The 27,500-nt window shown below is 40.1% G+C and overlaps 1 protein-coding gene across 3 annotated transcripts in view; it reads right to left on the bottom strand.

The window, feature by feature from the left end:
- Positions 1–27,500, bottom strand: part of otud7a (OTU deubiquitinase 7A) — a 108,614-nt gene that overhangs the window by 47,186 nt on the left and 33,928 nt on the right. For all 3 annotated transcript variants that reach the window (XM_055155466.1, XM_055155467.1, XM_055155465.1), the window contains exons 4-8: positions 26,665–26,853; positions 22,445–22,663; positions 20,205–20,306; positions 11,544–11,671; positions 8,652–8,764 (exon numbers count right to left, since the gene is read on the bottom strand). In XM_055155466.1, the coding sequence (XP_055011441.1) occupies positions 8,652–8,764; positions 11,544–11,671; positions 20,205–20,306; positions 22,445–22,663; positions 26,665–26,853 (751 nt within the window). The remainder of the gene's footprint in view (positions 1–8,651; positions 8,765–11,543; positions 11,672–20,204; positions 20,307–22,444; positions 22,664–26,664; positions 26,854–27,500) is intronic.

Raw genomic sequence — 27,500 nt, 5'->3', positions numbered from 1 at the left:
GGCGTCCAATGGGAGCTGATGTCGCAGTAAACGTCATAAAGCTGCAGGTCACAGCAGCGAGCGAGGATTAAAGGTTGTATGGAGGATTATTTTTTTTGTTTAAAATTGTCATTGAAAGTTTAAAATACCATTACAGAGATGCAGCAGCTTTTTAATTATGATGACCGAAAAAAAAAAGAATGAAAATCTATCAGTTGTGGACGTAGTGAGGACAGATAAACATCAGCCAATAGAAAACGAGGCTGCCTCATTTTCTATTGGCTGTTAGGTTGTCAATCAAACTCCCTAGTGTAACTGAGTCGTCGGCGCTCGGGGATTACGTGGTTTATGCGGCGGTTCTTAGAGGCTTTTTCATACTGTCACTCCCTCGCATTTCGCACAAAGTTTGTTGCGACGGCGGACGAGAATCCACGACCAGTTCGCCGCAAAAGAAAGTCCGAAGGGTCTAAAAACTGACGCGTCGGTCGCTAAAATATTTCTAGGCAGGTCACTTCAACGGTAATTCTGAACACGCACTGGATGTAAACAAACGTGATTTCTAGAGTAAAGAGGCGGGAGGAGGAGATGTTTCTACGATGGTCGCTGTATTTCACTTCCCTTAAAAAATCCTCTATACAACCTTTAAGTCGTGTTGTATTCAAGACCGCACAAATCGAGACCAAGACCAGTCCGAGACCAATGTCCCGAGACCGAGACCGAGACAAGACCAAGACCACAGTCCACCGAGATCAAAGCAAGACCATCTTTGTCATTTTCAACATTTATTTGTATTTTACAGATATTCTGGCACATGTATATCAATGTTTTTGTAGATTTATCTCTATTTTATCTAATGATCTTTTAGGCCTAAAATAAGCCAAGCAAACTGTGCTGCACTGAAACACTCTGCGCACCTTTTTTGGACCTTCACCCACAGTTTGAGAACCTCTTATTTAACAGAACTTCCACTGGCACTTTACACAAAACTGAAGAAAGGGAAGAAAGCGAATAGGATTTTTTAATTTGTTTCTAACTGGAGTTACATTCTCTTATCCTCTGCACATTTACCAAACGCACGTCGTGACAAACACAGATGCATTTGTGCACTTTTATTAGACAAACTTCAGCCACATGTCGCGGTAAGAAGTTTATTACCGACAGCAGCGACCGTAATGAAATATGATCACACTCGACGAAAGTAAGACCTCAAGTCCGAGACAAGACTGAGTCCAAACGGCTTTAAGAGCGAGTCAAGCCGGAGTCCAAGCACAGTCGAGTCCGAGACGTGACTAAGACGTCGGTCGGTCTCTCGAGATCAAGACCGGGCTCGAATATTACGACACTAAGATTAAGATTAAGAAAGTGGCAAAACCCCAAAATGCACTTAAGCAAACATTATACAAGCATATACATACACATACACATGCACATGCACATGCACATACACATACACATGCACATGCACATGCACACATGCACATGCACATGCACATGCACATACACATACACATGCAATTTGACATTTTCCTTTTCAGATAACAGTATATTATTCATTTTTACTGTGCTTCATCCAAATGGGGTTTTGCCACTTACTTAATCTTAATCTTAGTGTCGTAGTATTCGAGCCTGGTCTTGATCTCGAGACCGACCGACATCTTGGTCACGTCTCGGACTCAAATACTTCGACACTAAGATTAAGATTAAGAAAGTGGCAAAACCCCATTTGGATGAAGCACAGTAAAAATGAATAATATACTGTTATCTGAAAAGGAAAATATCAAATTGTATGTGTATGTTTGTATAATGTTTGTGTAAGTGCGTTTTGGGGTCGCCAAGAAAAAAAAAAAAAGCTTAAAAAACGTAAATGTAATGAGAGTATGGAGACTACATGCTGTACCTTTATACTTTAAAAAAAAAAATTTTAAAATTATTTTTTTAAAATAAATAAACTTTAACTCTAAACAGAAAACAAAAGATTTAAGGGAACAGAAAATATGTAAACACAAATTTGATCCGACAGCTCTAAAATGTAAATACACACATGGAAACTCTGTCCACTACCTCTTATTTTTATTTATTTATTGTTTTGTTTTTTTTGTTGTTTGTTGTTGTTGTGTGTGTCTTTTTATTTTTTTGTATGTTTATTAGTCTTATATTTTGTTATGTCTTATATTTATTTTGTCATTAATGTGCTGGGTATTCATTCCCCTCAAAGTGACAAAAAAAAAAAAAAAAAAAACAGAACTAGAACTAAAACCAGGTCTAAACCAGGTCTAAACCAGGTCTAAACCAGGTAAACCAGGACTAAATTAATCCATTCCAGGACTAAACTAGGACTAAAGGGAAAAGCTAAACCAGTAAAACCAGTGACTTTTTATTGTCTTTTAAGTAAGACAAAAGTTATTATGTTCAGATTTCCTCGTCTTTGCTACTTTACAACAAACAGTTTCTTATTCATGGAGACTTGGGCTCAACAGCCAATTTGGAGAGATTTGTTAAACAATAAATGACTTTATAAAGTCACTTTTTTTGTTCTATATCAGTCTTTTGATCTGCCACAATAATGTAATAATGAATTTAAATGAAAATACCTCAAGTTGAAGCTTTTCTCAGCAATTTTTAGGTGAGATTAAAATGAGATTAATTAGATTAATTAATTACAGATCATAATTAATTAATCTCTCAATTTTTTTTATCGCATGACAGCACAATATATATATATATATATATATATAATATATATATATATATATATATATATATATATATATATATAAAAAAGATTAAGAGCAGAGAATAAGTAGAGAGCAGTGTCTGTACGTTGCTGCTGCTGGTGGTGTTGAAAATTGATCGAATTAAACTGATCGACAAAACGGCGTCGTGAAATTAGTAACTCAAGATGACTCAAACACGCACGAATCACTCCAAATACAACTTCAAGACGGTAAATGAGAAGAAAACAAATATAAAATGGTTAAAAGTAATAATAGTTTTGCGTAATAGAACTGTTTTAGCCAGCAATAAGATCTGGAGTGAGCAGGTAACTTCACAGAGCACATTTCATTTACTCCAGTGGACTCTCGTTTACTGTAATGACCCGAGTTCCACCTCTTCTGTCCTCACAAAACAAAAAACGGGAATAAATGTGAAGCCCCGCGAGCTGCCGAGCTGCTCTGGAGCCGGAGTGAAGACGAGATGCTGAGGGACGTGTGTAGGAGTGAGTGAGAGTCTCGTACTCTCACCGCTTCAAAGAAAGAATTTATTTTAGCTCAGCCGAGTAACCAGCTACAACGCAACCGAATCAAATACTCAGAAACGCAGACAATACGTGAAAATATTACAAGTTAAAGGTTCTATATCGAGTCTCGTGAGCCGTTAGAATGTTTTACCTCGTCAAAAACCTGGACCTGGAGTTGTGTTTTGTTGGTTTAATCTTTTATTATTAGTCTGTTTACATTTCCAAAGCTCAAAATGAGTCCGTGCACCATTCATACTTTTCAATTTCGTTTTAGGACGAAAATTATTATTTATTTAATTTTTCCGTTTCAGTCAAAAACTCATTTTGACCTCTATTTTCAATATTCAATTTAAAGTTTATTTATAGTCTCGACGCTTATTTGAATTTTGATATTTTAAGCTCTTATTTTTTATATTTTATTCTCATATTTCTTATTTTATTCTCTTTTATTTATTTGCTCCGGACGTTCTGCTGCAGCGTCAAACATGGACGTATAATCAAAAATGTTTTTATTATAGTTGGAGTCAACTGAACAAAGGAGAGTTTATCACTGCTTCCCGTTTCTCATCCTGGAGTTCAACAAAGACCAGTGTTGAGGAGTAACAGATTACATGTACCGGAGTAATCAGAGTACAAATGATGAGTAACTGTATTCAGTTACAGTTACTGTTTCAGTGAGTGGTAATTGGATTACAGTTACTTTGTTGAAATAAATGGATTACACGGCGGGACATTTTCACATTTTCACTCATTGCCGGAAACAAAACCAGGTCTAAACGAGATCTAAACCAGGTCTAAACTAGATCTAAACTAGATCTAAACTAGATCTAAACTAGGTCTAAACCAGGTCTAAAACCAGGTCTAAACTAGATCTAAACTAGATCTAAACCAGGTCTAAACCAGGACTAAACCAGGTCTAAAACCAGGTTTAAACTAGATCTAAACCAGGTCTAAACCTAAAAACCAGGTCTAAACCAGGTCTAAACCAGGTCTAAACCAGGTCTAAAACCAGGTTTAAACTAGATCTAAAACTAGATCTAAAACCAGGTCTAAACCAGTCTAAACCAGGTCTAAAACCAGGTCTAAAACCAGGTCTAAAACCAGTTCTAAACCAGGTCTAAACCAGGTCTAAAACCAGGTTTAAACTAGATCTAAACTAGATCTAAACCAGGTCTAAACCAGGTCTAAAACAAAATTTAACAGGACTAAATCATACTGTATGGACGAGTTTCTTCTTCTATGAATAATACTTTTAATTTGGTTCAGTAAAGTGTTGTTTTTTTATTTTCTTTTATCAGACAAAACATCTTGTTACTATTTCCTCGTCTTTGTTTCTCTACAGCAAATCAAGTAATCCAAAGTATTCAGATTACATTACTCACTTTAATTTAATGGATTCCATTACAAACTACATTCTGAGGTATGTAATCTGTAATCTGTAGGGGATTACATTTTAAAAGTCACCTTCCCAACACTGACAATGACCTTCTAAGACATGAAAGTAAATGTATCTCTATAAAAAAAAAAACATGTTTGTCCACGAAACTGCAACGGTTTTTCAGGTGAGTCCTTCAAGCAGCAGAAGTTCCGGGGCAAATAAACCAGAGGGAATAAAATATTAAAATTGAAATAGGTACAGAGACTTTTCTGTTTTTTGATTGGTGTTATTTGAAATAAACTTTAAATTAAATACACGATTCATGACTCAGTTTCCAATTTTGTCTTCACAATTTTTTTATTGATTTGATTCCATTTCATTAAAGAGATGTAACTCGCTAACACATAACCCTTTTTTGTCCAATCCAAATGTAAAAAAAAAATCTCACAAGGTCATTTTTCTATCATGTGCACGATCTTGTGGCAATTTTGTCGACTGTCCCTAAGTGGTAGTTTTCAAGTTAGTGGTTCTTTTTACCTTTAGTTCAGTGGAGATTGGAAATTCCAGAGCTGAAATCATCCAAATGATTCTAGTCAAAGTCTAGTTTGAGAGAAGAACTCCGAAGCCTAAATCTGCAGCGTTTGTGTTTTAAACATGTGTGAATGAAACAAAACGACACTAAAACATAAAAATAAACCAGAAAACAGCTTAAATTTGACGTGAGTGTGACAGTTATTCGGCAGCGCGTTGGTGAATAAGTCCAGTTTTACTCACAGCGGTGCTTTAATAAGACGTGTGGAGGTGGTGCTGTGTTTTGATCTGAAAATACTTTGGAGCTCAGAGCTTTATGGTGTAGTAATAGTTCTAGTTTTTGCTGGTGAAGTTAAATCAGATGTTACAGTCGTTTTACTCTCCTGAAGTTGTATTTTGGAGTGATTTGTGTACGTTTTAATCTTTAATCGCTTATTTTCAAGACGTCGTTTTGCTGATCAACCTCCGTTTTCACCTCCAACTGCGCACGTCCACTGCTCCGTACTTATTTCAATCTCCAATTTTATTTTCTAACGCAGAAGTCAGTCATTTTAGATCAATATTGTGATTAAAAATGTTAAAAATTATAACTACGGAGGCACTACAGGTCTGCTTTAAAGGGGCGCTGTGTAACTTCTCTGCTGGAGAATGTTCCACAGTATGGCCCTAAATTTATGAATCTCCAAGGAGACGTTTAAGTCAAATTACAGGTTTGTGGAGAGGCGAGCCCAATCATGGTAGAGGTCTGTGCGGGACAGAATGTTCGGTCCCGGTTCAGTTTCCTAAGCTCTATCAAACACGGAGAAGCGGAAAGGAATTGTCTAAAATGTGCGCGAGATTAGACCACGTCCGCAAGTTTAAGCTGCTTAAAATGTTTTTATTAATGCCAAATAAAATATCCAGCACAAATGATGTATGACAGGCAAACATTATTCATTTGTATATTTTACTTTACACTCATTTAGTTTGCGGGACTGCGGTTTATCATCCCACCCGCTCCCGCATTGAGCTTTTAAAATGTGTCCCGCACCGCACCGTTTTGCGTCAGGTCCCGCGGGTCCCAGGGCTCTAATGTAGAGGCTGGAAAAATGCCAGTTAGAAATCAGACACCCCTCAAATTTTACTTTCCTATTTGAGTATTTTATTTTTATTTCATTGTATATAATTCATGTGGTTCTATTATCTCTATTGAGTTAACGTGCAGTTCCTTCACTGACCAGTAGATGGCGCATGTCGCAACGTTGGTAGAGAGTAGACTGAGCGCTGCAGAAGAAGAAGCAATCTTCTGTTGTGAAGTAAAGCAGCTCAAAACGTGCTCTTGTCTATTCTTTTATTAACAGGTTGGTAACACTAAAATGACAAGTTTTATGTCAATCGTCAAAGTTATTAAATGTCAAAGGTTACTCCGTGCACAGTAGGAAGAAAGTGGAGCAAAGTTTGTAGAGGGTTTCTGAGGGAGTTGTTATCGTGTTGTAAGCTAACCTGCTAAGCTAGTGGTCAAGTGTAAGGAAAGTACAACGTGGCTAAGCTAAAGCTAAAGCTAACATAAATCAGACTAAAGCACAAGGAACCATTTGAATTATATTCTTTAAGGACATTTAGGAAATAGTTTTCATGCAATAGTGCATTTACTGGATTGTATGTCACATTAAAAGTGTACATTTTGAGTTTATTACCAAGTACCAAAAATGCTATTGTAAATGTGTAATAAGCACATGTTGGTCATGTGAGTTTGGAGAGACCAGCGCCATCTTATGGACACTCACTGAATTGAATATAGTGATTTCAATTATCTAGTATTTCATGGGTTGTGGTTAAAAATATAAATATATGTAGAAGTTAAAATGAGTTACAGATAAATAGAGATAGAAACAGTAATTCATTTATGTAATTGTGAACTGTTAAAAAGACTTAAAAAGTGTATCTACAGTGTTTTTACAAATATGTACAAATGTTATTATTTAGGGATTCATGTCACTTGGATTACATGTAATGTTATGTGTATGAGAAGAAGAAGCAATCTTCTGTTGTGAAGTAACGCAGCTCAAAACGTGCTCTTGTCTATTCTTTTATTAACAGGCTTACTTCACGGAGGCATATGCCCTCTGAACCACTGGTCAGAGGGGCAACACTAACAGTACGAATGCATATTTTTTTAAAGATATTTTTGAGTTTTTTAAGATATTTTTGAGCACTTAAACAGCTGTAGTTGAATAAAAGCAAGATAAGATAGTTTAATGCCGTACTGTGGACAGTTTAAACCAAAGCGTCAGCATCTCCATGGGGACAAACAGGTAGCACACCCCCTCCAGAAAGGTTACACACTGCAGCTTTAGGTTTAGGCTAAGATTAGGTTCGTCTTGTATGATGTTATAGGCAGTGTTGGGGAGTAACAGATTACATGTACTGGAGTTACGTAATCAGAGTACAAATTATGAGTAACTGTATTCAGTTACAGTTACTGTTTCAGTGAGTGGTAAATCTAGGAAATTACAAAGATGGTGTTGATTTGGTCTCGATGGGCCATGGTCTCGACCTTTAAAAGTCTTGGTCTCGTCTTGGTCTCGACTTTCAGAGGTCTTGGTCTTGTCCCGATCTTTGGGACCCTGTGGTGTTGGACTGGTCTTGGGTCTCTGTTATGAAGACAGGGCTGTATTATAGCGTTTATTTAGTTAGGGTGCAGTACCAAGCCTGACCACTAGGGGCGCGGCCGTTTTGTGAGCGCATGATAAGTTTTAGTTTTCTCATTATTAGTCTGTGCATGGTGAGGTGTGTTGTTGTTCCTTTTTGTTGTGGTGTGCGTCCATGAGACAGGTGGGTGTTTTACCATGTTAAATTAGGGTGTTTAATGAGGAAACGGAGTGTTCACAGTTGTTCAATGTTATTTATGCAGTTATAACGCATATTAGCTTCAATGCTAATTTTTGCTAAGCTACTTTTCATTTTATGTATGCTTTATCTTATTTAATTCATGTTAGTCAAGTCTTTTGTTTATACGACTCAGGTAGCCTTATGTATATTTGGGGATTGTGTTTGACACAGAATGCCTATGTTTATTGTAGTTCATTACTAGTAGAGGTTTTGAGGCCTACCTTTTTTCACGTGTCTGCCGAGTACCCGTTGGTTAATATATATTTGGATTTATATTTCTATTTGCCTAATAATGTGTATTATTATTGTTATAATATATTGTTATGTTATTTTTGTTCCTTTTACTCTAGTCTATTTCTGATATTGTGTTTATTTGTTTGTTTACAGAACCACACATATATACACATGCCCCCATACTCATCCCATCGAAAGACAATAAAGAAGTAAAGATCTTCCGTCTCATCCTTGCATTCTGACCGATGCACACTCCGCGATCACAACCCTACTGAACCAAACAGTAGTAGCAAACCTCCATAACAGTCTCGATTAGTGTGGTTTTGACTAAGTTATAATATCCATATCTTACCCTCCGCTGGTTTAATTTAGGTTAAAGTTAGTTTAGTTTTGTATGTTGTTGTCGTGTCCGTATCTTACCCTCCGCTGGTGTTTCCGTTCTTGCTGAGGTGGGTGCGTGGCTCACTGGAGGCCAGCTTCAGTAACTCGTTCCACTCTCTCTCCCACTCCTCCTCGGTGTACACCAGCCCCGACTGACACACAAACACACACCAGCTTTTTATAAACATCACACACAAGAATCCATGAGTATATGTTTATTTTATTTTCAGACCTGTATATTATAAAACTTTTTCTGATAAAAGGTTTCACAAAATGGACTCTTGAGAGCTTTAAAGGTTGTATGGAGGATTTTTTTTTTGTTTCAAACTGTCAATGAAAGTTTAAAATACCATTACAGAGACACAGCAGCTTTGTAATTATAATGACCAAAAAAAAAAGAATGAAAATCCATCAACTGTGGATGTAGTGAAGCCAGATAAACATCAGCCAATAGAAAACGAGGCTCCCTCATTTTCTATTGGCTGTTAGGCTGTCAATCAAACTCCCTATGTTTCTAGTGTAATTGACTCATCGGCGCGCTGGGATTACATGGTTTATTCAGCAGTTCTTAGAGGCTTTTTTAAACTGTAGCTTTTTCGCAATTCGCACAAAGTTTGTTGCGGTTGCGGATGAGAATCCACGACCAGTTTGTCGCAAAAGAAAGTCAGTTTGAGGTCGCTGAAAGAAGAAGAGAAGGGGAAAAGGAGCAAAACCTAACTGGGGTGATTCTTGGAGATTCCTTCCAGTAATGGCGCGACTGAAGCAGACGAAGGGCCTAAAAACTGATGTGTCAGTCGCTAAATTATTTCTAGACAGGTCACTTCAACAGTAATTCTGAACACGCACGGCTGTAAACAAGCGTGATTTCTAGAGTCAGGAGGCAGGAGGAGGTGTTTCTACTGAGGAGCTGTGGAGGAGGGAGGTGGTGTCACACATGCACAACATTTGAAAAAGGACTGTGGCTGTATTTCTCTTCCCTTAAAAAATCCTCTATACAACCTTTAAGTCGTGTTAGAATGTTGTTCCCTTCTCAAAAACAGACCTGGAGTTAGGGCTGTCACGATAACCGCAAAAATGAATCACCACGGGACTAAGAGGCTCAAGGCGGCGCATGTTGGGCCGACGCGATCACCGCACATGACCACGTGACCCGACCCAGAGTCCTGAACGGGTCCATTCTTAGAGACCCGCACCCGCCCGGACCTGTTAACATTCCACCTGTTACTGCCCGTGCTAACCCAGGACTAAACCAGGACTAAACCAGGACTAAACCAGGACTAACCCAGGACTAAACCAGGACTAACCCAGGACTAAACCAGGACTAACCCAGGACTAACCAGGACTAACCAGGACTAAACCAGGACTAAAACCAGGACTAAACCAGACTAACCAGACCCAGGACTAAACCAGGACTAAACCAGGACTAACCCAGGACTAAACCAGGACTAAACCAGGACTAAACCCAGGACTAAACCAGGACTAAACCAGGACTAACCCAGGACTAACCCAGGACTAACCCAGGACTAAACCAGGACTAAACCCAGGACTAAACCAGGACTAACCCAGGACTAAACCAGGACTAAACCAGGACTAACCCAGGACTAACCCAGGACTAACCCAGGACTAAACCAGGACTAACCAGGACTAACCAGGACTAAACCAGGACTAAACCAGGACTAACCCAGGACTAAACCAGGACTAAACCAGGACTAACCAGGATTAACCCAGGATAACCCAGGACTAAACCAGGACTAAACCAGGACTAAACAGGACTAAACCAGGACTAACCCAGGACTAACCAGGACTAAACTAAACCAGGACTAAACCAGGACTAACCCAGGACTAAACCAGGACTAACCAGGACTAAACCAGGATTAACCCAGGACTAACCCAGGACTAAACCAGGACTAAACCAGGACTAACCCAGGACTAAACCAGGACTAACCAGGACTAAACCAGGACTAACCAGGACTAAACCAGGACTAACCCAGGACTAAAGGACTAAACCAGGACTAAACCAGGACTAAACCAGGACTAAGGTGCGCCCACGTAGACCGCAAGTGAAAGGACCGGTGTAGAGCTCCACGCTGCATGGCGGTAAGTGCAGCCGTCGCCTGATCGTGCTTTGCGTACACCCTGCTCTGCCTGCTTGGGCTCGGGGTTCTCTCTCTCTTATGTCCGCGGGTACCTGACCTGGTGCGGGACTCTGACCCGACCCGGTGCGGGACTCTGACCCGACCCGGTGCGGGACTCTGACCCGACCCGGTGCGGGACTCTGACCCGACCCGGTGCGGGACTCTGACCTGAGCTGCCACAGTGAGAGCTGGAGATGCAGCGGCACTTGTTCCACACAACAACCAAGGTACATGTGCATGTGGCAATAAGAGCTTCATCAGAGAGTTTTCAAAGCCGCTGGAAATATTATAAGTCCAGGGGATGTGGGTGCGACATCATCTCATACCGCGGTGTTGAGCCACTAAACTGCACTGCAGGAGAAATTCCCTAACGGCGACAGCCCTACCTGGAGTTGTGTTTTGTTTCATTCACTCTTTCATTTTCATTTCATTCATTCAGTTTTCATGTTAACAGTTTCTTTTACCTTTACCGTTTTCTGTTTGAAAGAACTCAGCCTAAATGTGCAGCATTTGTGTGTTAAATGTGAGTGAATGAAACAAAACACAACTCCAGGTCTGTTTGTGGTGAGGAAATAACATTATAACAGATTAGAAAATAGTGTAATATGGGCTCTAACTACAACTACAGCTCAAATTATGTCACACAGGCCTAATAATCGTACAAAAAATACAAAGCAAAGGCCGAGTACTGCAAAGAAAAAGTGCACGGATATTTCTGAGTGTGAAAAACTCATGGACATACAGTACGTTCAGAGTCTGTGGGGTAATTATGGTTCTGTGAGTGCGAGTGTGGTACCTCTTTGTTCTGCTGCGTCTGCTGCCACCTCCACCTCCTCTTCAGCGCGTCCCTCTCGGCGCCGCTCTTCATCATCGTGTACAGAGACTTCCTCAGCATCAGGTCCCTGTCGTGGAAGCCCCACATCCCTGAAGAGACAAACACCGGGTCAGGATAAACACAAACACACACACAAGCAGAGAAGAGGGAGGAGGGTGGAGGGTCTGTCGCTTGCTTCTTGTTTCTATGAAGATGTGATTGCTCTGCCTGGAATGTTCCACAGTGTGACATTAAACAGCTTTACTTTATGTTTTCAGTATTTTTCAGACTATAAGTTGCGCTTTTTGTCATGGTTTGGGTGTTTTCTGCGACTTCTACTACAGTACGACTTATATATTGAACTCTTCAGACTGACGCACACAAGAGGGCGCTCTACATTTGTGTATCAGTTTTCTGCGCATGTCTCCTGCAGAAAAAGCCTCTGTCCTGCTGCGAGTCGTGAAATATTCAGCCGAAAACAGTAATCGAGCAGCAGAAAAAAGTTTGGAGTGAGAGAGAAACTTGTGAGGGACTGACGGAAAGCGGGGATGGAGAACACGGCCGCATGGAAACCGGGAAGGTGCAACATGAAACTTTCCTGACGTCACTGGATGGATGAACAGAACCTGGACTTCAGCGACAATGAAACCATCCTGTCGGGATTCAGAAAGACCCAAATAATTCTAACTGGAACTGATGCGGAGTCTGACGACAGCGACGCAGAAGAGGAAAGCATTTGACGGACCCTCCACCAGAAAAGTTACAGAATAAGTCTTCATCCTATTTCTTTGTTTCTGGGTCTGGGTTGCCTTGTCATGATCTGCATGTGGGTCTGTTGTATACAGTTCTGACATATGAGATTTTCAGTGCTCACAAAAATGAAAACAAAGCACAGAAACAGACTGAAGCTGCTCCTGATCTGCTGCTGCGTCTCCTCCTGCACCTGGACTGGAACACGACATAAAACACAGACAGGCCCAACTATCTCACTAGAAATGTTCAAATCTAAGACATGTTTTGTATCATTTCTAATCGTTTTGTAATTATTTTATTGACTGTATTGTTCCAATGTTGCTGGTTCAATTGAATGTTGAAAAGAAAAAGAAATGGGCTACATTTAACGTCCAAACAGGTGACTTATGGATCCTTTTATTTCTGCTTCAGTGACTGTTTTTTGTTGTTTAAAACTTGAAGAAACTAACTGTTTCAGCCAAATAAACTTTTGTCCAGTCGACAAACTGAATTTCACCTTTGCCATGGATTCTACCTGGACGACTGAGGGATTTTGCACACTAACTGTTCAGACACGATCACTCAGTCAGCAATAAAATACCTTCATTAATGTTCAATAATGCTCAAATCCACCTTTATTTTGTGATTTACGAATAATGTCTATGGACTTGGGTCGCAAAGGTTTGTGACTTTTAAAATATGAGTCTTCAGAAAAAAAAGTTTGGGAAACACTGATGTATATTACACAAAACTGACTCTTATGAGCTTTAAGTCAAGTTCTTTCCTCCTCAAAAACAGACCTGGAGTTGTGTTTTGTTTCATTCACGTGTTCGAGTAACTCTTTATTATTAGTCAGTCTACATCTCCGAAGTTCAAAACACTCTGTTCCACCTTGTGATGTCGTGGAGCGGTAGTTCTCAAGTGAACAGCTCCTTTTGTTCAGTAGAGATTGGAAAATTCAGATCTGAAATTGATGATTCTAGTGAACGTGTATGTATTTTAAAACACAATTGAGCATTTCCGGTATTACCACATGACATCACAAGGTGGAACGGCGTGTTTTCTGTTAAATCTGCAGGGTTTGTGTGTTAAAACGTGTTAATGAAACAAAAAAACACAACTCCAGGTCTGTTTGTGATGAGGAAACGACATTAGAACACACAAATAGATCAGAAAATAGTGCAATATGAGCGCTTTAATTCTGTAATTTTTTTTGTTGCGTCTCAGATTTAAACAATTTTACAGACTTTTTTATGTTCCAATTCCGATATCGATACTTTTTTCGAGATGTCCGTTTGCGATGAGGAAACGACATTAGGACACACATCAGAATAGTGTAATACGTCTCTTTAAACAGCCCTGGTTCCCCGTCAGATCAGATTATGAAAGCTTCAGCGGCACGGGGCCCCGGCGAAGCCCGACTCCGTCCACAGGGAGAAGAAGCAGCACACATGAATTTATAATCTCTCTGCAGTGAACCTCGGCGACGGCTCAGGGGAAGAACCGGTGTGTCTGTGCTGCTTTAAAGACACATTTAAACCCTGTTAGAATCTTTCACCTGCTCAAAAACCTGGACCAGAACTCGAGTTGTGTTTTGATTCATTCACATGTTTGAGTAACTCTTTATTATTAGTCTGTTCGTTTTTCAATATAAAACCAAAAATATGAAAACGAAAAAAAAAAGACTGTTTTCTTCATTATTTGTCTCCAAAACCAAAATGAAAAAAAAAAAAAAAAAAAAAAAAACGGATAATGATTAGTTTTTTTCAGTTTTTGATTTTGTGTTTAAATGAAAAATGGAAAAAACAGATAACGGCCGTTTCTCCTTTAGGTGACTTCAGTGACTGCGATGCCGGACTTTTGCACCGCGTACGGACTGAACCGGATCAGAACAAGACCGGGACTGAGACCGGGACCAGACCAAGACCGAGACTGAGACAGAGATTGAGACCAGGCTGAGACCAGAGCGGGACTGAGACCGAGACAGAGATCAGGACTGAGACCGGGACAAGACCGAGACTGAGACCGAGACTGAGACCAGAGCGGGACTGAGACCGAGACCATACCGGGACCAGACCGAGACTGAGATCAGGACTGAGACCAGGACCAGACCGGAACCAGACCGAGACCTGACCGGGACCAAACCGGGACAGAGACCGAGACCGGACCAGGACCAGGCCGGGACTGAGACCGAGACTAGGCCAGGACCAGACCGGGACTAAGACCGAGACCAGACCAGGCGGGACCAGACTGGGACCGAGACCAGACCAGGACCAGGCCGGGAACAGACCAGAGGCTCAGAGCCCACGACAGGGCCGGAGCTCGAAGCTGAGGCTCGGACCCCATGGAGGTTCGGAGTCAAAGCTCCGAGTCCATTCCGGTCCCGCTCTGGTCCCGGACCTGGTTCAGTCCTGGTTCAGTCCGTATGCGGGTCAAATTTGAAAAAATCATATCATGTGCCAGGATTTGGGTCACTTCAGGCTGCAGTCTGAACGCAGCCTAAGTTACAGTCAGATCTGTGGAGAGGCGACCCCGCTCACAGTCAGAATGTCTGTTTTTCTAGATATTTTTGAGCTGTAAATCCACCTGCAATTGATTAAATGTAAAGTCGAGCTGTTTAATGTCACACATTCCACGCAGCAATGACGTATCCACACAAACAAGAAGGTGATCGACGCCCAAACACAAAGTTACTGCTGCACTTGTGATTTCTTGTTGTTTTATTCAGGCCGGGGTTAAGACGGTGAATGTTCCATGATGCTGACGTCGTACAGTGTGAAAAGTGTAAAAACCACAGCGTTAATTCAACTTCATGTGGGTATTGTTCATCTGTGCAGGAAACACTCTGCAGCTGATGTCATCAAAATTCCCTGTGGGCGTGAAAACAACGGAAATCTCTGTCAGAACTTCTGTTACTCAAGTTCGACTCAATCTGAGGTTTACTTTAACACGATCGGACCAGAAACAGCTGACTCAGTTCGAACTACAACGGTAAAATAAACCAGCTACAAGTTGCCCACAGTTTTTCAGTTTGTCACTTTCAGCTTTTTGTTGAAAATGAATTTCCAAAAACAGAACCATGAACACTCAGACTGATCACAGGCTCCTGAAAATGTGCTGTTTAAATCCATTTTGTACGATTTTAAAACTTTTTTTGACCATGTTTGCTGACGTGAACAAGGTGGCATCATGGAAGAGCTCAATTATTTTTCCTCTTTTTTATTTATTTATTTTTTCACTTTTACCCTCTGTTTTTTTCTTTTCTGTTTCATTACTTCTATATAAGAAAAACAGAAGCCGTTCTTCTTGACTCGTCACCACTTTAAACCTTGACGTTTATACTTCCCATTCCCATCAAGTCAACATGTCTAATGCCTTTTACTGTTTCTCTAAAGTCTCTAATATCACAATGAAAAAAAATATAAATACTTGTAAAACACGGCAAGAGTGAAGTCACTGCAAAGTATCAATTGTGAGTGGAAACACATCCAAAAAAAATAAATAAATACAATTAATTTGGTGGGATTATAGCTATTGTAAACATATTATAGTTATTATACTATTATACTGACTTAAGTTGAAAATTACAATAATCTAATCTTTTCTTTTCTAATATTTTTCTGATTTCTTGCAGACAGTGAAGATGACTGAGCTTGTAGTATATAAATGTGCTGTGACAGAGTAAAAAGTCAAAAAAAGGTCAGAGAATTATAATAAAAGGGTCCAGTCAAACAGAAGTAAACAGCAAGACCAAAAATTCAAGTTAATTCATCTGATATAAAAATGTATTGAACAGATACATATGTACTCTAGTTTATGAAACTGTTGACCTTTTTTCTGTACCATTTTTGGTTCTAAAGTTCCATACGTTTTAAACAGACCATGTATGAAACATGGAACAAAAATTATTTCCTAAATTTCAAAGACCTGAAAATCATGTCAATAAATGGATGTATTTCATCATATCTTGTGTTATTCCATTTTTGAACTGTTGATGAAGGGACATGATTTAAAAAAAAAAAAGTATTTAAAATGATAAAAATTTGCTTGGAAGGACTGACATATTTTATAGAAATAGTTTCCTTTCATTTTGAAGTAATATTAAAGTATTCGGAAGAAAAAAGTGACAAATTATGCAAAATCAAGCACCTTCTACTTGTTTGCACAATTTTCCCTCCGTTACCATGACCTTTCTGAATAAAAAATCTCATGAGTCAAAAAGTAAGAGGTTTTTCAACCTAATCTTGTACCATATGGTAGAAAACTATATGAAGCAAATATTCAAACCAGTTTGTTAAGGATATGTAAGTGAGAACCAAGAGTTATCACTGTTTGGATTTATTGCCCAAAAAGTGCTGCATATTTCATTCCCTCCGTTACCTACATGAGTTTTTAAATTTTTTTGTCAACAACTTGAAAGAATATCACAGGTTTAACTTGACCCTGTTGGAGTGTAACTCTTTCCTACATTCTGATACTTTACTTATTTCAATAGTTCCTCTAGTTTCTGAATAAGAGACATTTGAATGTCAAAAATCTGCCCCTGTTTCCCTCCGTTACCACTTGACCAGACCCAAAAGTGCTTTAATGATTACATGAGAAAGCCAACGAGTTTTGACAAACCTCTTCAAGTTTTTAAACTACAAGCTCGCTCATCTTCACTGTTTGTATTTGAGGAGAACCTTTTCTGAACTTTGACCTAAGATCCCCTGCAGCTCTCAGTTCCTCTGTGTTTTTAAAGATTTTAAAATGTCTTATTTGTATTTGTCAGATAATAATCTTTTTTGGCCCAGTCTACATCATGTTTGTAACAGTTCTGCAGACATGAAACTAGGTGGGTCCGGGGTCTAAAAGGTGAGCAGGTTCACTCTAGGCCCCTGCTCCTGTGTTGTTGTTGTTTTCTCGCCGTTCACGCTCTGGTCCGGCAGCACGAGCGAAGTGAACTCCTTGCCCTTCGCGTTAATATCAAAGTCGTTCTATATAAAGCCCGTGCACGCGGCGGCCGTACTGGAGACGCCTCCGGGCATCTATTTCAGGTTAATAAGACCAGACCTGATCTAAATGAACGGCGATTCACCAGTATGTGCACTCTGACGCCCACGAAAACCATACGCCTGAAATCACAATGAAAACTTGATTATAATGGCTGGAAAAGTTGGCTGCTTTGTATAAAAATCTTTTTTTGTCATGGGTTATTTTGCACCAGTGTCACGGCTCTTGACACAACACTCGTCATATTTCTGTTACGATGTTTCCCTCTACATTTCAATGGACGATTGGTCAAGTGCTCTGTCTTCTTGAATTAGAAAGTCTCACCCCTCATCAAAACAGTAAATTTTGCCTAAAGGTGAGAGATTTTCATGCCTGGTTATGGAATTCCCTTGTGTGACGTCATGGTTTGGGGCGGCAGTAGCTCGGTTGGTGGATCATTCGCCCACTGATCTGAAGGTTGGAGGTTTGATTCCAGCTCTCGACATAAACATCACAGGTTGAGCGGTCACATCCACTGACCCACAGGTTGGCTGGTGTGATTCCAGCGCCAACAGATGAATGCTGTCGTTGTGTCCTTGGGCAAGACACTTAACCCACCTTGCCCACAGTGTCTGCGTACACTGGTGTGCGAATGGGTGAGTGGTTCCTTGTTGTAAAGTGCTTTGAGTGCCTTGAAGGTGGAAAAGCACTATAGAAAAATGTGACCATTTACTGTATTTTCCAGGTCATTAGACGCGCTCTTAAAGGTTGTATGGAGGATTTTTTTTTGTTTCAAATTGTCAATGATAGATTATAGAGATGCAGTAGCCTTGTAATTATGATGACCAAAAAAAAGAGAATAAAAATTCATCAACTCTGGACGTGGTGGGGCTAAACATTTGCCAATAGAAAAGACACTGCCTCGTTATCTGTGAGCTGACAGGCTGTCAATCAAACTCCCTACGTTTCTAGCGTAACTGACTTGCCTGCGCCGCCGGTACGTGGTTTACGTACGACTGTCACACAGTCCACAGACGCAAGACGCACAGACGCTGTTTACTCCACCAACGCAACAGTTCTTAGCGGCTTTTTTTGACCTATATCTTCCTCACAGTTCGCACAAAGTTTGTTGCAATGGCGACAAGAATCCAGGAGCAGTTAGCCACAAAAGAAAGTCAGTTTTTGAGGTCGATGAAAGAAGAAGACAAGGGGAAAAGCAGCGAAGCAAACAAAACCACTCACCCATCACACTGTTGTGTTTCCTTTAAAGTCCCACGCGGTTTATTTGTGAAAAAAGTTCAAAAATAGACCATTTAATGACAGTGCGCCTTATAATCCAGAGCGACTAATAGCCTGGAAAATACGGTACCATGATTTCCTAGTCTGATTCATCAGCCGGTTTCACTTGGTGGAAACAGTCTGACCTCGCAGCATTAGGATTCTTTCACTCATACTTTTTTTATTTAACCAATCGCTGCTGTTTGGTCGTGACGTATGTAAAGCGCCAAATCCCGTAGGGAACCGCAACATCATCCCACCGTTCAATAGACCCTCTATGCCGCCAAAAGTCCCACCGTGAGTGTGCCTCTAGTAGGGGTGGGCGATATCTCGATATTTTTAATATATCGAGATTTTTTAAAAACTCGATATGAATTCTGACATATCGTATATATCGATATTAATGCTTATATTCAATTTTGATTTTGCCGCTTTGCTTGTTTGTCTTCTCTGTCATTGCCTCCGCCTCCCTGATTTTGTTGCTCGTGTCTCATTCACTCGTCACTATCGCCGTGAACGCCGAAAGTTGGTGCCAGTGAAAAGCTTCTAGCGCCACGAACCTTTTCCACCATTTACAGACAAGACCATCAGCAGCACATCCTCATGTTCCACCGAGTCGCGTCCTTTAGTCCAAAAGAAGTTGAATCGCAAGAGCGGCACGTGGAGTGAACTGTTTATGCAAATGAGCCATGCGCTTTTTAAGTTTCGTTTCTGTAAAACGTAAACAAGTCTGCGCAAAGCTGCAAAAAAAATAAAATAAAAAAATAAAATAAAATAATTAACACTATTTTCTCAAACGGGCTGATGTGGCTCTTGAGTCGTTATGTTTTATATATTGTAAAGTTTAGTAATGTAAATTCTATTTATGCAGAAGATTTTAATGAATAATCTGTTGCAGTGTCACTTGTACAAAAGTGTTTGGAAACGTTGGGTTTGATCTGCAGTGGATTGTGGGATTAAACCTCAGAGCTCCTCACTGCTGGTGAGGAACATAGGATCTGTTAAAATAAGGAACATCCTGAGCTTCTTCTGTTAAATGAGCTCATGGTTCTGATTCTGGTCTGGATAACAGAGTTAATGCAAAGATGAGCTTGAGTTGAGTTGTTTTATTTATATTTATATTTATTTATATGAAACAAAGGAAATATGTTTTATTTCTTTTAATACAGTTAAATTATTATTTATGTAATTAGGGTTTTTTTGTAATCTTAAATGTTCCTATATGAACTACTGACCTCTTACACTTTAATTTTTTTAAAAAGGACCTTGTGGAATTTGGCAGATTTGTTTTTGCAGTTTTTTAGGGGGTTATTTTTTCTTGAACATATATCGAGATATATATCGTATATCGAGATATATATCGTATATCGAGATACAGCAAAATATATCGAGATATATTTTTTGATCCATATCGCCCAGCCCTAGCCTCGAGTACAACAGGCGCTGGGGCAGACGGTCGCGCTGACTGGACGTCCCTGAGCAAAAAAAAACAAAACTGTTGTGTCCTGTGTGTTATATACGTATATTTTTAATTCTATACCTGAGCGGCACATAACAATTGAGTTCGGATCGAGTCCACAGTCACGTGATCGGATCGGGACAACCCTAACTCTAAGCTGACATGAGGAACTTTAACGATCTGAAGTGTGTGTGTGTTTTTACCCAGAGAGGCGGCGTGTAAAAGGCAGTTCCCGTCTCCTGTCGTGGCCAGAGGGAGCAGCTTCTTACAGCTCGTGCACATCGTCGACCACCAGTTCAAACGACCTGCTCACAGAGAACAGAACAGAAAGTACAGTCAGCTCTTCCTCCTGTTCTAATCTTAGCAGGAAAGAGTAAACGTCTCCCAAGTGTAGGACGTGTGACATTTTCAATATTTAGTTCCATAGTGAAAGATCCGGTTTCATAGATATCAGGTGATGTGGTTTTCAGATTCGCAAACGTAATGATGTCATGGTCCCAGATGAGGCAAGAGACAGTTCAAGTTCCTCTTAATTACATGTAGTTTTTTAATTTTTTGTTTTAAACATTAAATTTTTAAATTGTTAGTTGTTTTTATTAGGTGAAGTATTTATGTGACTGTTCCATGAATGAAGGAGAAACTGACTCCAGGAAGATTGGCTGTGGTTCTAGAGCTAATGGAGGTCAAAATAAATGCAAATAAATACAAATTATGTTGTTCTTTGCCATGAAACTTGACCTGCACCGTGTTACAACAACAATCTGCATTTGAACTCTTCACTGCCTCCGTCTGTGTTGAGAGAAGAACTCCAGGTCTGTTTGTGACGAGGAAACGACATTAAAACAGACATCAGTTTGGTAATTTTTGTCATGTTTTCATCATTGATGTAATTCATTTCATTTGTTTTGATTTAATCTGTACTTAAAATGCATGATTTTTGGTCATTTTGTTGCTTCTGTGCCATTTAGAAAAGTGACTTTAACTAAGGACTAAACCAAGACGTAACCAGGATTTAACCATGACTAAAACCAGGACTAAATCAGGACTAAACCAGGACTAAAACCAGGACTAAAACCAGGACTAAACCAGGACTAAAACCAGGACTAAACCAGGACTAAAACCAGGACTAAAACCAGGACTAAAACCAGGACTAAACCAGGACTAAACCGGGACTAAACCAGGTCTAAAACCAGGTCTAAATCAGAACTAAATCAGGACTAAACCAGGGCTAAACCTGGATTTTACCAGGACTAAACCAGGTTTAAAACCAGGACTAAAACCAGGTCTAAATCAGGATTTAATCAGGACTGAACCAGGTCTAAAACCAAGACTAAACCAGGACTAAAACCAGGACTAAAACCAGGACTAAAACCAGACTAAACCAAGACTAAACCAGGACTAAACCAGGACTAAACCACGACTAAACCAGGACTAAACCAGGTCTAAACCAGGTCTAAACCAGGACTAAACCAGGACTAAAACCAGGTCTAAAACAGGATTTAATCAGGACTAAACCAGGTCTAAAACCAAGACTAAACCAGGACTAAACCAGGTCTAAACCAGGACTAAACCAGGTCTAAACCAGGACTAAAACCAGGACTAAACCAGGTCTAAACCAGGACTAAACCAGGACTAAACCAGGACTAAAACCAGGTCTAAAACAGGATTTAATCAGGACTAAACCAGGTCTAAAACCAAGACTAAACCAGGACTAAACCAGGTCTAAAACCAAGACTAAACCAGGACTAAACCAGGTCTAAACCAGGACTAAACCAGGACTAAAACCAGGACTAAACCAGGACTAAACCAGGTCTAAACCAGGACTAAACCAGGACTAAAACCAGGACTAAACCAGGACTAAACCAGGTCTAAACCAGACTAAACCAGGTCTAAACCAGGTCTAAACCAGGACTAAAACCAGGTCTAAAACCAGGTCTAAAACAGGATTTAATCAGGACTAAACCAGGTCTAAAACCAAGACTAAACCAGGACTAAACCAGGACTAAAACCAGTACTAAACCAGGTCTAAACCAGGACTAAACCAGGACTAAAACCAGGACTAAACCAGGACTAAACCAGGTCTAAAACAGGATTTAACAGGACTAAATCCTGCTGTGTGGACGTGTTTCTTCTTCTATCAATAATATTTTTAATATTTTTTTTTGGTTCAGTAAAGATTCTGCCTTTTTATTTTCTTTTATCAGACAAAACAACTTATGTGAAGATTTCCTCGTCTTTGTTTCTCTACAGCAAATCAAGTAATCCAAAGTATTCAGATTACATTACTCACTTTAAGTCATTTAATGGATTCCGTTACAAATTACATTTTGGTGTATGTAATCTGTAATCTGTAATCTATACATTTTAAAAGTCACCTTCCCGACACTGCGGACGCCCGACCAAAAAGTTACACGTTGAACCTTTAAATATTCCCCGCCCTGACCTGCTTGCTCCAGGGCCATCATGGTGGACTGCTCGATCAGGTCCCTCTCGATGAAGCTGCGGAAGTCCTCGCTGTAGACGCTGAGGTCGGGCAGCTGAAACGTGTAGATGGGCATCTCCAGGGGGAACTGCTCGCTGGTGCACTCCGACGCCACCTGCAGGCGAGCCAGGGACACGATGGCCGAGCTGGCGTGGGAGATGCCCCGGGACAGGCGCTTCTCTGGAACAAACACCAAGAAGAAATGAGTCAGGCGGAGTTTAGTGAGAGTTAACTGAGCCTTTGGTTATAATTGTTCTGTTGGTAAAACCTGAGCAAACAAGACAATAACAGAACGACGCTTAATGTTTAAACAACTTAAATGACGCAAAAGTGACTCATGTGAGCTTTAAGCCGCGTTATAATACTGTTACCTCATCGAAAACATGCCCCGAGTTGTTCTGTTTCATTCACACGTGGTTGAGTAATACTTTATTATTATTCTGTCGACGTCTCGAAAGCTTAAAACGCTCCGTTCCACCTGGTGATGTCATCGAGCGGTGGTTTTCAAGTGAACGGCTCCTTTTTTTCTTTTAACTTTAGTTCAGTCGAGATCAGCGATTCTAGGAGCGGAAATGCTAACCAGGTAAACCAAGACTAAAACCAGGACTAAATCTGGACTAAAACCAGGACTAAACCAGAACTAAACCAGGACTAAATCTGGACTAAACCAGTATTAAAACCAGGACTAAATCTGGACTAAAACAGGTCTAAAACAGGACTAAATCTGGACTAAAACCAGGACTAAACCAGGTCTAAATCCATGTCTAAGCCAGGTCTAAACCAGGACTAAACCAGGTCTAAAACAGGTCTAAAACCAGAACTAAACCAGGACTAAACCAGGACTAAATCCAGGACTAAATCTGGACTAAATCCAGGACTAAATCTGGACTAAACCCAGGACTAAAACAGGTCTAAACCAGGACTATACCAGGACTAAACCAGGTCTAAAACCAGGTCTAAAACCAGGTCTAAGCAAGGACTAAAACCAGGACTAAACCAGGACTAAACCAGGACTAAACCAGGTCTAAACCAGGACTAAACCAGGTCTAAAACCAGGTCTAAGCAAGGACTAAAACCAGGATTAAACCAGGTCTAAAACAGGTCTAAAACCAGAACTAAACCAGGACTAAACCCAGGACTAAATCCAGGACTAAATCTGGACTAAAACCAGGTCTAAACCAGGTCTAAACCAGGTCTAAACCAGGACTAAACCAGGACTAAATCTGGACTAAAACCAGGACTAAACTAAACCAGACTATACCAAGACTAAACCAGGACTAAACCAGGTCTAAACCAGGTCTAAACCAGGTCTAAGCAAGGACTAAAACCAGGACTAAAATAGGTCTAAACCAGGACTAAACCAGGTCTAAACCAGGACTAAACCAGGTCTAAACCAGGACTAAACCAGGACTAAACCAGGTCTAAACCAGGACTAAATCTGGACTAAACCAGTATTAAAACCAGGACTAAATCTGGACTAAAACAGGTCTAAAACCAGGACTAAAACTAGGTCTAAACCAGGACTAAACCAGGTCTAAACCAGGTCTAAACCAGGTCTAAACCAGGACTAAACCAGGACTAAACCAGGTCTAAACCAGGTCTAAATCAGGTCTAAAACCAGGTCAAACCAGGACTAAACCAGGTCTAAACCAGGTCTAAACCAGGACTGGACCAGGAGCCAAACAGTTTTTTCACCTCCTGTCGCCTTTTACCTGTTAAAGTTTCCCTTTTGTACGTTTTGAGTTTCCTCAACTACACGTGAAAACTCATTAAAGAGTTTTTAGCTGCACCTGAGTCGTTCTCCGTGGATTTATTTCACTTTTGAGGCATTTAAAAAGGAGGAACAAGCTGCACAAAACATCAGTGGCTTCACAAATGTTTGCACTTCACCATCAGAAAATCGTGTAATATAGTTCCTTTAATAAACCATTTGCTCATTATGAAGTGAGTCTTTGTTCATGATTTATTAAAGCCGTGAAAGTTTGGGCTGTTCTAAAGTGTTACTCAGAACTGTGATATCAAACATATTCCACACCGCCCCCAGAGCTGGCACCAGAGTCCGGTCTGCAGCGCTCTACACCCACATCCATAACAACGGAGCTGGAACATTAGAGACACATGTTTGAAAAGCAGCTCCTCTTCGCCGCTCTCAGCTTCAGGTTTCAAGACTTTCATAATTAAAAACGACGTCATGTTTTAGTCAGTCGCCATGGAGACGGTGATTAAAAATACCTCCTGAAACCGCGTACTGTAAATTAAACATAGACTCGATGCTCAATACTGATTCAGATGATGATCATTTAAAAACGAGCTTTATTTAGACAATAGGACACAGGTGTCAAACATAAGGCCCGGGGGCCAGATCCGGCCCTCCAAGACCTTTAATGTGGTCCTTGGGTGATTTTCTACTAAAATATTTTAATTATATTTTCTATTAAAATATTGTTAATTTTCTGTGGTGTTTATCACAGCAGCGTCTCTAGCGTCTCTGTACGTGGCCCCTCCCACCAGAGCAGCACAAATGAAGACTTGTCTCTTTCCAAACGCTCTTAAAGGACGATCGTTTTGACTGTTGACCGTGACACCCTCATCAGAAAAATGTCCAACATGAGAAAAGTGGAGCCGAGTGCAGAATTTTACAACAAAAATTGACTTATTCCTGTTTACATACAAGTTCATGTTAAAACATTGTGTTGAAATTGTATTTTTCTTAAAGTTTCAGGTTGTTCATAATATTATCATACAATAATAAGAAAGAATTAATCACTTAGTTTAATGGCCAAAGGAAAGATCATGAAAACCTGAACATTTGCATCATTTTATAAAAATTAAAAAAAACTGGACCACCAGGACAAGACGTGGAAAATGGACATGTCCAGGGAAAAATGGATGTTTGGTCACACTATGCAATGTACAGCAACCAACATTCAGTTTGTCGATTAAAAATGAACGTAATCAATGCAATTCTTAATGATCAATTATCGATTAATCGACTAATCATGCCCATCCCTAACATTTACTGAAATGCTGATTAATGTACACTGTCCCTGCTAAATAAACAAAACAAATAAATTATAAAAACAATATATTAAACAGGTTGCAGGCTCAAGGCGAATCAGGTAGGAGGTGATCAATGACCACAATACCTATAATGTTATGTAAAATATGAAACTTTATAATGTTATTAAAGAATCTTTTGTTCTGAATGCACTTTTTAGACTGAAACAAACATGTTATGGACATTAGTTTGCATGTAATTGGTTAGCCTCTGCCATGTTTTTGTAAAGTCTGTGGGAAAAATTCATGGAAAATTGACTTACGGAACAGCCCAAATGAGTATCTAGTTTGGATACTAGTTTTGGTATCGGTTAGTATCTGATTTTTGATACTTAGACTAGACACAGTAGCTCACACTTGACAATATATTATTATAATTTTTTTTAAATCTGTTGCATAAGAGTAAGCTGTTGTACAGTTGTGGGGAGTATTATCTGTTATATTGTACAGTTGTAGGGAGTATTATCTGTCACATAAGAGTGACTTGATGTTCCTTTGTAGGGAGTATTATCTATTACATTGTACAGTTGTAGGGAGATTATTGTATTTGTCTGTCACATTGTACAGTTGTAGGGAGTATTATCTGTCACATAAGAGTGAGTTGATGTTCCTTTGTAGGGAGTATTATCTGTTACATTGTACAGTTGTAGGGAGTATTATCTGTCACATAAGAGTGAGTTGATGTTCCTTTGTAGGTAGGGTAGTATTATCTGTTACATTGTACAGTTGTATTATCCGTTACATTGTACATTGTGTTTAGGGAGTATTGTTTGTCACATTGTACAGTTGTAGGGAGTATTATCTGTCACATAAGAGTGAGTTGATGTTCCTTTGTAGGGAGTATTATCTATTACATTGTACAGTTGTAGGGAGTATTATCTGTTACATTGTACAGTTGTAGGGAGTATTATCTGTCACATAAGAGTGAGTTGATGTTCCTTTGTAGGGAGTATTATCTGTTACATTGTACAGTTGTATTATCCGTTACATTGTACAGTTGTAGGGAGTATTATCTGTCACATTGTACAGTTGTGGGGAGTATTATCTGTCACATAATGGTGAGTTGTTGTATGTGTGGAATATGGTATTATGGTATGACGGTGCTGGTGGAGAGGTGCTGGTACCTTGTGCGCTGTCGTCCTGCTTGTGGGTGGCGCTGCGCTCGCTCTTGCTGTTGTGGGTGGGCGTGTCCCGGCTTGCCTGGGGGGGCTTGTAGTAGCGTCCCTCGTTGAAGGCCTGCGGCAGGTTGGCGGTGTGGACCTGCCTGAGCTCCTCGTAGTCGTTCAGAGCAGCACTGAGGTCCCAGTTTTTACCTAAACAAAAGTCAACAAAAACACGTTACTGTTACATGTGCGTCAGGTTTACAGCAGGGAGGCACCGATACGATACTGGGATCAGATATCGATTCAGCCGATATCCCATTTTGGTCTATAAACTGTGTAATAAGACGATTTACTGGACAATGTTGGTCTAAAACATCTTGTAATATTTCATCCTGGTTTAGTCCTGGTTCAGACCTGATTTAGTCCTGGTTTAGTCCTGGTTCAGACCTGATTTAGTCCTGGTTTAGTCCTGGTTCAGACCTGATTTAGTCCTGGTTCAGAACTGATTCAGAACTGATTTAGTCCTGGTTTAGTCCTGGTTCAGAACTGATTTAGTCCTGGTTTAGTCCTGGTTCAGACCTGGTTTAGTCCTGGTTTAGTCCTGGTTCAGACCTGATTTAGTCCTGGTTTAGTCCTGGTTCAGACCTGATTTAGTCCTGGTTTAGTCCTGGTTTCGTCCTGGTTTAGTCCTGGTTCAGACCTGATTTAGTCCTGGTTCAGACCTGATTTAGTCCTGGTTCAGACCTGATTTAGTCCTGGTTTAGTTCCGGTTTCGACCTGGTTAAGTTCTGGTTACGTTCTGGTTTCGACCTGGTTTATTTCTGGTTTAGAAAAGGCTTAGACCCGGTTTCTTTCTG

This window comes from Boleophthalmus pectinirostris, unplaced genomic scaffold (genome assembly GCF_026225935.1).
Source record: "Boleophthalmus pectinirostris isolate CB_2022bp ecotype Guang Dong unplaced genomic scaffold, ASM2622593v1 HiC_scaffold_2, whole genome shotgun sequence".
Lineage (NCBI taxonomy): Eukaryota > Metazoa > Chordata > Actinopteri > Gobiiformes > Gobiidae > Boleophthalmus > Boleophthalmus pectinirostris.
The sequence above is the reverse complement of the archived record's forward strand: the minus strand, read 5'-3'. Positions and strand labels throughout refer to the sequence as shown.